This window comes from Girardinichthys multiradiatus, chromosome 7 (genome assembly GCF_021462225.1).
Source record: "Girardinichthys multiradiatus isolate DD_20200921_A chromosome 7, DD_fGirMul_XY1, whole genome shotgun sequence".
Classification (NCBI taxonomy): Eukaryota; Metazoa; Chordata; class Actinopteri; order Cyprinodontiformes; family Goodeidae; genus Girardinichthys; species Girardinichthys multiradiatus.
This window is the reverse complement of record NC_061800.1, coordinates 40,119,386-40,130,919: the sequence shown is the minus strand read 5'-3', so window position 1 is coordinate 40,130,919 and position 11,534 is coordinate 40,119,386. Positions and strand designations below refer to the sequence as shown.

General features: G+C 37.5%; 1 protein-coding gene across 1 annotated transcript; it reads right to left on the bottom strand.

Annotated features, from left to right (window-relative positions):
- Positions 1-623: 623 nt before the first annotated feature.
- Positions 624-11,051, bottom strand: acmsd (aminocarboxymuconate semialdehyde decarboxylase). The gene is made up of 10 exons (XM_047369979.1): positions 10,886-11,051; positions 8,882-8,926; positions 8,236-8,332; positions 8,098-8,147; positions 6,010-6,246; positions 5,747-5,840; positions 5,390-5,485; positions 2,317-2,489; positions 1,380-1,478; positions 624-1,158 (listed from the first exon to the last, which is right to left on the bottom strand). Exons 1-10 carry the CDS (start codon positions 10,958-10,960, stop codon positions 1,096-1,098), a joined length of 1,029 nt encoding a protein of 342 aa, XP_047225935.1. The 5' UTR covers positions 10,961-11,051; the 3' UTR covers positions 624-1,095.
- Between the last annotated feature and the right edge of the window lie 483 nt (positions 11,052-11,534).

Genomic DNA, 11,534 nt, shown 5'->3' with positions numbered 1-11,534 from the left:
TAGCTTGACTATGAATTTTTTATTGGCATTTAACCTGAAGACCGTTCACTTTTCCTCAAAGTATAGGTTACATAAATCATATATTCTGTTTCGAAGCATCCAGAATCAATGTGGAATAATTCTGTCCAGGTTTGACCAGCCTATACATCTTGCCCTTTCATCATTCTCTCAATCTAAGGTAGTCATGATTCCAAGAAAGCATTAGAAATTATTACACTTTTTTGTTTTTTTGGTAATGCTACATTGGAAGATATATTTCAATTCACTGGCATACAAAGTAAAGTTTTATGGATAATTCATATAAACTTATGAAATCAGAAAAGATCAGTTTATTTCACAGAATAGAAGCATGTGTTTTTGCAATACAATTTTTTTTAAAATCTGTTTTCAGCAAGTATCAAAAAAGAGGATCATTTGGAAACATTTTCCAGAAAAAACTTTTGCAAAGTTGAACTGAAGCTGAGCGGAGAAAAAAACGCTTCTCTTTATCATTTATCATAGTTTTTCAGATTTCCAAAAACAAATATAAAAGACAACAAGCATTATTATGGAATGGACCCTCTAAAATGCAATTGACACCAAAGAAATACTGTACCTTAAATAAAGAAGTCAGGGGATGTTAATCAAATAATAAAGTTTTTAATTTCCAAGATTCCTGTTTAAAAAAAAAAAAAAAAACGGTGGCCCTGTACAAGTCAAGGGCTCTAGTAGCATTTTCATCATCCCACATTTACATTATATAAGATAGGGACAGCTGTCTTTGGTTAAAGCACTAACTGGTATTTGGGTAGAAAACAACCACAAAACGTATGAACAATCGCAATATAAATCATAGCAAGAATAACTGGGGTGATGCTATTCTTTCTTGCACATGGATCATACCAGCCTAAAGGGTTCTTTGTATATTAGATCAATATGACAATTACCAAAATGATATTGAAGACATTTCTTCACACTAACAAAAGTATTGTTTTTGTTTGACCCTCCTAACATGTTTGTAAAACCAATTTCAAAAAATTAAAATAGGAAAATAGAAATAAAGCTTATTTTGCAATCAATCACTGGCAGTTGCATCTGTTGCTGTCCAGTATCATGTTACACAAACTGTTCTCGCTTCAGTCCCAAAAATTCCAGCGCATTTCCAGCAAGCAACTTGTCCTGCAAAACAAAGGGAAATCAATCCACACAGAAGATGATATGGAAGCAGTATTTAGATTTCTTATATGGATCATCCTGCTTTTATTTGAAATATTTGGAAACTTCCTTTAAGTATTCTCTGTAGTTAGATTTTTTCTGAAAAGGTTTTACCACCTTCTGTGTGTGTCCAACTTATGATGTGAAAAGTGTGCCATAAATAAAAGGAAGGAACATTTTAATACCTTCAGTGTTCCATCAAACTCATCCATTGACTCAATGAGGGATCCAGGTGGTAACTCGCCAAGTGGGAATGGATAATCTGTTCCCAACATCACTTTATCCTGGAAAACCAGTACAATCAGTTTTTTAGAATATAGTTACAGGCATATCTGCAATATTTATGTCAAAGTGTTAAAAGCTTATACCATCAAGGTAAGAAAAATGTATTTCATATTTGTTTAGTACCAGTTATCAATCAATATCTACACCAAGATTTCTCATGCCTTGAATTAGTGAGTGTCATTGAGTTTAGGGGGGTGCTGACTTCTAAACTAGCGTCCTGTGGGACTAAAAAATTTGTATTTCTGTCCTTTCTGCATTAACCTGGAGAAAATTCTAAAGTTATTCAATAATATTATGGACACACATAATGACTGTAAGGGAGCATAATCATGTGGTTGCACAAAAATATAACTCTGTGTGTCATCAACATGTTTGTTTGCTCAAATTCATAATTGCCAAAATATACTTGGCATGACAACTATTATTTAAACCATATTAGTACATTCTCAGAGAATCTCACTCACTTTTCACTTTCCAATCTAGCAATCAGAATGTTACATTTCAATGGAGATCCAATAAAAGCAAGAAAGGATTTTTAGCTATACAATTCAATTCAATTCAAATATACTTTATTGATCCCCTATAACCAGTCTAAAATATCACAGTGTTTCAACATAAAGGATAGCTCAATACCAGGTAAATAAACCCAAAAGTATTGCATCAGGTTCAAAATGTGATTTAGAAATGTGTGAAAAAGTGATTCCACATTAATAACTTCTAAAATACTTTTATACTGCAAACTCAAAATCAACAATTTTACTCAATAATAAAAAAAGGTCTTCCCAGGCCAGTATAAAACCTAACATATAAGTTAATTAAATTAAAGTTCAAACTCACTTTTCCAATAACATCCACAAGCAGCCTCAGGGAGATTGGATCATGAACCAACGAGTCGGTGTAGAAAGAGCTGAGGTATTTACGTGGACTGATTGAGTTGTCAACTGCACACAGGTCAGGGCGGACTTTGTGACCATGTTCAATTCTGCCAACAGTGAATGGAAAAGAACCCCCTATGGGCAAATAGACAAAGCCACAAAGATCCAACGAGAGCATTGAGAAGCTCCTTTTATGTTAAACCAAGAACAAAGGAAATACTTTAAATATTAATACTGTAACACTGCAAATACTCTATTTGGTATTGCATGAAGTGCAGCCTTCGATAAACTTTCTTACTCCATCCTCTTCAATTGGCATCTCTCACATCCCCTTTGACTGGTTTCACTCTTAACTCACTGGCTCTACTCAGTTCATACAACTCAAGTCCTTTAGCTCCCGTCTATCCCCTGTCACAACTGGTGTGCCCCAGGGCTATGTCCTGGGACCCCGTACTCTTTGTCATTTACCCTCTTCCCCTTGGCAACATGTTCAGAAAATTTAACATAAATTTTCACTTTTATGCGGATGACACCCGGCTCTACTGGTCCTTCTCAAAATATTAGCATATTGTGATAAAGTTCATTATTTTCCATAATGTCATGATGAAAATTTTACATTCATATATTTTAGATTCATTGCACACTAACTGAAATATTTCAGGTCTTTTATTGTCTTAATACGGATCATTTTGGCATACAGCTCATGAAAACCCAAAATTCCTATCTCACAAAATTAGCATATCATTAAAAGGGTCTCTAAACGAGCTATGAACCTAATCATCTGAATCAACGAGTTAACTCTAAACACCTGCAAAAGATTCCTGAGGCCTTTAAAACTCCCAGCCTGGTTCATCACTCAAAACCCCAATCATGGGTAAGACTGCCGACCTGACTGCTGTCCAGAAGGCCACTATTGACACCCTCAAGCAAGAGGGTAAGACACAGAAAGAAATTTCTGTACGAATAGGCTGTTCCCACAGTGCTGTATCAAGGCACCTCAGTGGGAAGTCTGTGGGAAGGAAAAAGTGTGGCAGAAAACGCTGCACAACGAGAAGAGGTGACCGGACCCTGAGGAAGATTGTGGAGAAGGGCCGATTCCAGACCTTGGGGGACCTGCGGAAGCAGTGGACTGAGTCTGGAGTAGAAACATCCAGAGCCACCGTGCACAGGTGTGTGCAGGAAATGGGCTACAGGTGCCGCATTCCCCAGACCTGGGCTACATAGAAGCAGCACTGGACTGTTGCTCAGTGGTCCAAAGTACTTTTTTTGGATGAAAGCAAATTCTGCATGTCATTCAGAAATCAAGGTGCCAGAGTCTGGAGGAAGACTGGGGAGTAGGAAATTCCAAAATGCCAGAAGTCCAGTGTCAAGTACCCACAGTCAGTGATGGTCCGGGGTGCCGTGTCAGCTGCTGGTGTTGGTCCACTGTGTTTTATCAAGGGCAGGGTCAATGCAGCTAGCTATCAGGAGATTTTGGAGCACTTCATGCTTCCATCTGCTGAAAAGCTTTATGGAGATGAAGATTTCATTTTTCAGCACGACCTGGCACCTGCTCACAGTGCCAAAACCACTGGTAAATGGTTTACTGACCATGGTATCACTGTGCTCAATTGGCCTGCCAACTCTCCTGACCTGAACCCCATAGAGAATCTGTGGGATATTGTGAAGAGAACGTTGAGAGACTCAAGACCCAACACTCCGGATGAGCTAAAGGCCGCTATCAAATAATCCTGGGCCTCCATAAGACCTCAGCAGTGCCACAGGCTGATTGCCTCCATGCCACGCCGCATTGAAGCAGTCATTTCTGCAAAAGAATTCCCGACCAAGTATTGAGTGCATAACTGTACATGATTATTTGAAGGTTGACGTTTTTTGTATTAAAAACACTTTTCTTTTATTGGTCGGATGAAATATGCTAATTTTGTGAGATAGGAATTTTGGGTTTTCATGAGCTGTATGCCAAAATCATCCGTATTAAGACAATAAAAGACCTGAAATATTTCAGTTAGTGTGCAATGAATTTAAAATATATGAATGTTAAATTTTCATCATGACATTATGGAAAATAATGAACTTTATCACAATATGCTAATATTTTGAGAAGGACCTGTATATATCTAGTAAACCAAATTCCCTCCTTCTTTCCTCACCTCCTGACTCTCTGAAATTAAATCCTAGTTCACCTCTAACTTCCTAAAACTTAACAGCGACAAACCTGAGATCCTCCTTGTAGGAATGAAATCTGTACTTTCCAAAGCTGACAGTTTCTCGCTTTCTGTTGACAATTTCTCTGCCTCTCCCTCACCTCAGGTCAAGAGCCAGGGTGTCATCCTTTATAGCACTCTATCTTTCACCTCTCACATCTGTAACATTATCCTCTGCATATTTCAGCCTAGGCAATATTAAACACAATATTAATCGTCTTCGCCCCTCTCTTTCCCAACACACTGCCTCTATTCCTATCCATAGCCTTGTCACCTCCCGCATTGATTATTTTAACTCCCTTCTCTTTGGTCTTCCCCAAAAATCTCTCAATTAACTTTAAATGGTTCAGAACTCAGCTGCTCGTATCATTACCAAAACCCCATGATTTCGGCACATCACCCGTCTTGCAGCAGCTCCACTGGCCCCTGTTAAATTCAGAATCCAATTCAAAATCCTTCCGTATGCATTCAAGGCCACCCACAATCTTGTCCCTCCCTACCTTTCTGATCTTTTTCTCATTGCTACTCCATCTCGCACCGTTAGATCTTCCTCCTCCATACACCTTATTGAGTCTCCTGCCCGCCTCAGCACCATGGGCAGCAGAACTTTCTTCCGCTCTGCTCCCAAACTATGGAATTCTCTCCCTCTGGACATTCGTAATATTGACACTCTCCCTGTGTTTATGTCTAGACTTAAAACCCGTCGGTTCAAAACTCCTTAGATGCTATGATTGTTCTGTTCTGTGTGTCTCGTAATTTTCTGTTCATTACTCATTTATTTGCAGTGTGCTTGAGTGTTTTGAAAGGCGCTTTGAAATAAATGCATTGTACCTCCATGAGCAAAGCAGACTTTCAGTTTTGGAAATCTCTCAAAGATACCTCCAAATATCATCGAGCAAATAGCCATGGTTGTCTCAGTTGGCATGCCTTTCAGACAGAGGAGATTAAATAAAATATTTAAAAATCATGCTAAACATTATTTCTAATATACTATAGAAGGGGTTTTATACTTAGAGAAACATGAATCAGATTGTGTAAACATATTGAGGCAAAATGTTTAGAAATGTAGAGATAATGGTTTGCAATGCAAATGTAATTCATTCCAGGAAATAGAGCTGTAGCTCTATTTTGGATTGTTTCACATTGGTAATCAAACAACATCTCCTGTTTCTGCTTCAGCTCCCTCACCCACCAGCCAGGGTAGCCAATACTTAGCCATCCTCCCATCTGTCTGCATGTCCCATGGGTGGACAAATATGGAGCAGCCCATCTCCTCTGCTGCCTGTATACAAAACACATATGGCAAGATCAGTAATGATGCTGGAAAAAAAGAGATGCAGTGACCGCAAAAAAATTGAACTGTAGAGAAAATATATTGGATAAAACAATCACCATCATTAATATTATACTGTTATTATGTGAGTGTGTGCAGATGTTGCCAAATGTCTCACAGCATAGAAGGGAAGGAGCTCAGAGGCATTGAGGTCCCACTGGTTGATGTGTGATCCAATCTGCACTCCAGGGAACCCCAGCTCCTTCACGCAGCGCCTCATTTCCAGCACAGCCAAGTCAGGGGCTTGCATGGGCAGCGTGCCCAGGCCCACAAACCTCTTAGGGTGACTTCTGACTGTCTGGGCCAAATCGTCATTTAAAAGGACACAGAGATCCAGAGTGTCATGAGGTTTGGCCTACAATTAAAAATCTCATTAAAACTGTGGGAAAGTGAAATTATACAGGATTTTACAGTGACCCACAAAAGTATACACACGCCTCGAACGTTTTCACATATTGTCACATTACAGCCTTGAAAATATTTTACTGGAATTTCTTGTGATAGACCATTACCCAATAATTAATCATTATGATACTATGTACTGAAAGGAAATTGATAGACGATACATTTCAAGATTTTATATGTGGCAAAAAAAACTCACACTGCACATTATCCTATCCATAGTCAAACATGTTAGTGGCAGCATCATGCTGTGTGGATGCTTTGCTTTAGCATGTCCAGAAAGCTGGTAAGAGTTGATTGGAAGACAGAGCTCAATACAAGACAATTCCAAAATAAAACCTGGTAAAGGCTGCCCTGTTTTTCTCTTTTTCTCATCTATGCTTTATACACTTTGACCTTTAGCATTGTGGGCAAAGTCATTTGTGTCCAGTGTGACAATCTGTTGCTGTAGGACTCTGTCAAACTAGCTAAATATTACATTAGCATGTAAAACTCTTGTTTTACATGCAAATTCATAACGCTTGGACTATATTGGCCAGCAATTACTGCACACCAAACAATGGTACAATTTGCAATATTGATTTTGCACACAGGAATATTGCGATGATGATATTGTGGAGATATAATGTGCAGCCCTACTGCAAGAACACTGATTGGGGCAGAGGTTCACCTTCCAGAAGGACGACCAAAACAGACAAAGCTACAATGGAAGGGTCAAATTAGTGAGTCCTACCTCAATAAATATTAAGTACCACCTTCTTGACAAAAAAACTGTATCTTAAACTGTATCTTAAAACAGTATCAGATCTGGACTTAAACTTCTGTAGTTTATTTATGTCATAAACAAAAAACAAAAACATCTCATACAATGGTGCTGTGTTATTAGTGGAGGGAGGGATGCCATTTAATTAAGCATTACATTTCTTAAAAGAAATTAAATTTGCCAAGTCAGTTAGTGGAAAAATTAATTTCAAACTTTGTACTGGAACAGAAATCCGCTGGGTTGGATGCTTCCTGATTCAAGCTCTGACTTCAGAGATTTATGGGACACTATTCACCAGCACTTCTTTGGTCACTCTTTTCTGCTTCAGTTTGAATTGGGAGTTCTGGCTATTTTCTTTTTGACGCTGTCACAAATTCACTTAAACAACTCATCTTTTTTGTCTGTTGGTACTTATAACTTCTACATCACACGTAACCCCCCATTTCTAAAAAATACATTAATACCGATATTGTTGGTGAGTGGTAGTTGTACCACAATCTGAGAAACATGGGTCTAGATAAAAGTATATTTATGTATCAGAATGGTCTAGTCAAAGTCTAGACCATAATCCAATTAAGAATCTATGTCAAGACTTTAAAAGGGCTGTTCATAAATGTTCTCCTTCTAAGCATCTAAGTTCCTAAGTTTGGAAGGAGAATTAGCAAATATTTTATCCCCTAGACAAGTGAAGCTGGCAGAGACATGCACCAAAAGACGTGCCACTGAAACAGCAGCGAAGCATGGTTCTATAAATTTTGACTAACGCCAAGAGAATAAAAATTAAAGCAAAACAAGTTATATCGTGGATTTATTTTTCCTCCTTTATAATCATACTTCTTTGTGTTGATTTATCACAAATAATTCAAATAAATTACACTCAAGCTTGTTGTACTACAACACAATGTATACTGGATGGATACTTTTGTAAGGTGTTTTATGTGGTGTACAATCTGCTCCGGTCCTCTTACAAATATAAGAAGGAGATGTTCAGTTCTCTTAGCAATGAAGCATAACATTTACATGAAAACAGCAAGAACTGACCCAATAACTGAACATCACAGGAACCGTAGACAGGACCTGAACAGAAACATCTGTAGATCATAAACAGAAACATTATGGTCAGGAAAGATAAAGATGAAACAGCAGTAAGTGCTGGGTCACTGATCCCTGTGCACACACCGTACTTGTCCATGTCTTGGATGCGCGCGTTTACATCCCAGCAGTTTTCTTGAATCACCCTGAACACCTTCCCATCCTTCATCATCTTTGCTTCACCCTGAAATGCAGCATTAGCATCACCTAGAACATTTACTGGAAATATTATGATGTGTCTCATATGCATTTGTGGTAGAGTATGATATGCAGTGCAGAGTTTTAAATTTCTGCATTGAGGTTTGGGATTTAAAAACATCTAAAAGTATAACCACATGGTGGCAGCAGTCAGCTCATTCTTGAAATGGACCCTAGGTGGATCTGCACCCTTGTTAAAAAGAGCTTTAGAGTCATCTTACATCTTCTTTCAACACTAAAACAAACTTGCATCACTAAGATCTTTGTTATTTTACACTATTAAAAATAAATCTTTATTTTTCTTTCTAGATAATCAGTTTTGATGCATACACCAGGTTTCAGTGTTTTTGGTTGTGCTCAAAGTGAATCATTCAGTGATTCAGTGGCATCATGTTGTGTTCTTGCCAGCATGAGGGGTACTTATGGTGGGGAGCTGCCAGTATGATCCTGCTGGGTGCTTAGCAAAGTAAGCATTTGAGAACTGTCCCTGTGCCCTTGTTTTATAGGTCTGTACATAGAAACATGAGTGACTCACCTGGCAGTGATGGTGCAGCTGGACAAATCCATCATAACCATATCTCTGCAAGACAAAAACAAAGTTGTAAAACACTTAAGAACATACAGTCCCGTAGTGAAGCTACTTTTACATCGCCATGGAGTAAGATAATTCTGCTCCAGAACCAGCACATTCAAGTTAAATTTCATCCGGAGAAACGTTTTACAGTCAAACAAGACAAAGACTAGGATATTAGGCCAAAAATTGTTTCTGAAAGAGACGAATTGAGGCTTTCAAACCTAAGAAAAATGCACCAAACATGGTGGTAGTAGCATCATGCTGTGGGGTTGTTTTTCTGACAAAGGGTGGAATAATTTAAACTACTTTCAAATGGTTCAACTTCACCTCAAATCAACTACTAGAGGACTGAAACTGAAAAATGGGTGTTTCAACAGCTCAACGGTTCCAAACACATACCAGAAGTTGGTTTGGACTAGACAAAGAAGGCAAATATTAAGCTTCTTGGTTGACCCCAGCTTCTATTAAAATGTGTAGACCAGCTTTCAAGTCAGGTCTGCAACAGCAAACTATCAAATCAAAATCAAACTAACCTATTCTGCCAAATTTTCTATCAGAATTATGGTTAAGTGCAAAAAGTCTGTGGTCGAGGTTCAGCTTTCAAAGAAACATTTGACTGAATGTCATTGAGGGTCTATGTATATATTTGAGCCTGTTTGTATTACCTTACCTGTATGTAGATAAGAGAAAATCCACAGTAACCCAAAAATGTGTTTCTAATTCTTGCCTTTAAAATGGATTGAAATTGTTTGTTGTACAATCACTATACTCTGAAATAAAGGCTGATTCCAATTAATTTTTTAAACACCAAAATAATTATGTCATCCATTCCCATTGTGATATATAATTTCTCACCTGTACTGTACACCATGTGACTGGTGATCTAATTTATCTTGACAAAAGATTAGCACGTAAACAAGTTTAGTATTAATTGCACAACTACTCTAAAAGCTCTTATTGATAGTCCCATCTGTGGAGGTTCAGCAAAGGTCCTGCATCTGCTCCACCTCCCTAAAATAACTCCAAGTGAATGCCATCGGAGCAGGTGATAATTCTTACATACAAATGGATGTGCAAGTGATCCATGAGAGAGATGGGGCCAATAAAGCGTCACTTGACATCAGTGCGGATCAGCTGTGCAATTTTCTGAAGCCTCATAGGAAATTCAGCTCCTCAAAATTTAATGTGTTTACTCCCTTGTGTTAATGTGTAGAATAAATCTCTGCCTATGCAGTTCAAATTGATATAGTAGTAAGCACAGCATGATGTTTATAGGGCAACTCTTAAAAGCTCAAATGGATATTTATTAATAGTTTTTAGTAGATTTTTGCAAAACCTACAAACGCATGTACTAGGTAGTTAAAAAAAATATTTAAAAGAGGATTACAGTTATTCTGTACAGCCGTAAGTTTCTACTTCTAATTTGAATGTAATGTATGCTACTGTTGGCATTGAATTGTGTAATGGATTAAGTAGATAAATTAAGTGAATTTAAGACTAAGCATTTAAAATAATTGTGAGAAAATACATTGAATGGCAGAACAGTAAGGATTATTGTTGCGGAAGTTTTAGATAAAGCCTCAGATCGTGTTCTATGGCCTGCAACTGATGTAGGAAATCATTAGCTAAGGCTGGCTGACAGTAACAAAGACGTAAGAGCTGGAACAGATAAACCAAGGCCAGTGCTTATAGATTAAAGTTTAACTGTCTATGGAGAGCACAGATTTACGGCAGGAGTTGTTAATCCCCCTGCTGACAAAACTAGATCAATTCCATGTTCCTTCTACCTACCTTGACCATTGCCTACTACAGAAGTGATACAGATACAGAAATATGTAAACAAATTGGGTCTCAAAATGTTCAGAATGAGATTTCAATAACATATTTGTGGATTAACTCACGCCGAGGCTTCAGGCTGTAAAATACTCTTTGATTCCTTATGAGCTCGTGTGTCGGAGCGCCTACCTGCTTCAAGTCGGGCCAATACTTTGGCAAAATATGATTGTGAATATCAACTTTCATCCGTATGTTTTCTGCCATGTTGATGTGACGGTCTGCAACTCAATCTACCTTCAAAAACTCTGCTAAAATCTCACTTCCTACCCTCAGCTGAATATCAGTGATCAGCAGGTGAATGACTGCTGGAACAAGCTGGTCATTTATTACCTAATCTACTTAAAGTCGAAGCACTTGTATGACTGTACTGTAATTTCATATGCATTATCATAAATTTGTATCTTTGCTTTAACCAGTGAAAATTATTTGCATAGGAGCAAAAAATCAATTTCACTGTTGTAAAAGGAACATTCACTTTTCTGTAGGGCCTAATTTGTGTAACCCAATATATAGTCTTAAGATTTACATACCTAAATGTTCCCTTGTTTTAACGAAAAAGAAATAAAGAGAAAGATATAAAAACAAAAAAAAAGAATCTTTGAAATGAAAATTAGAAATGAATGGACTTTTTAACTAAATAAAATATTTGAAATTTCCAAAAATATGGCGATTACACAATTAGATGATTTAATATATATACTTAATATCATGATATCTCCTAAACTAGACTATCTTTTTAAAAAATGTTAGTCAAAATAGATTAAAGTTGAGTATTAAT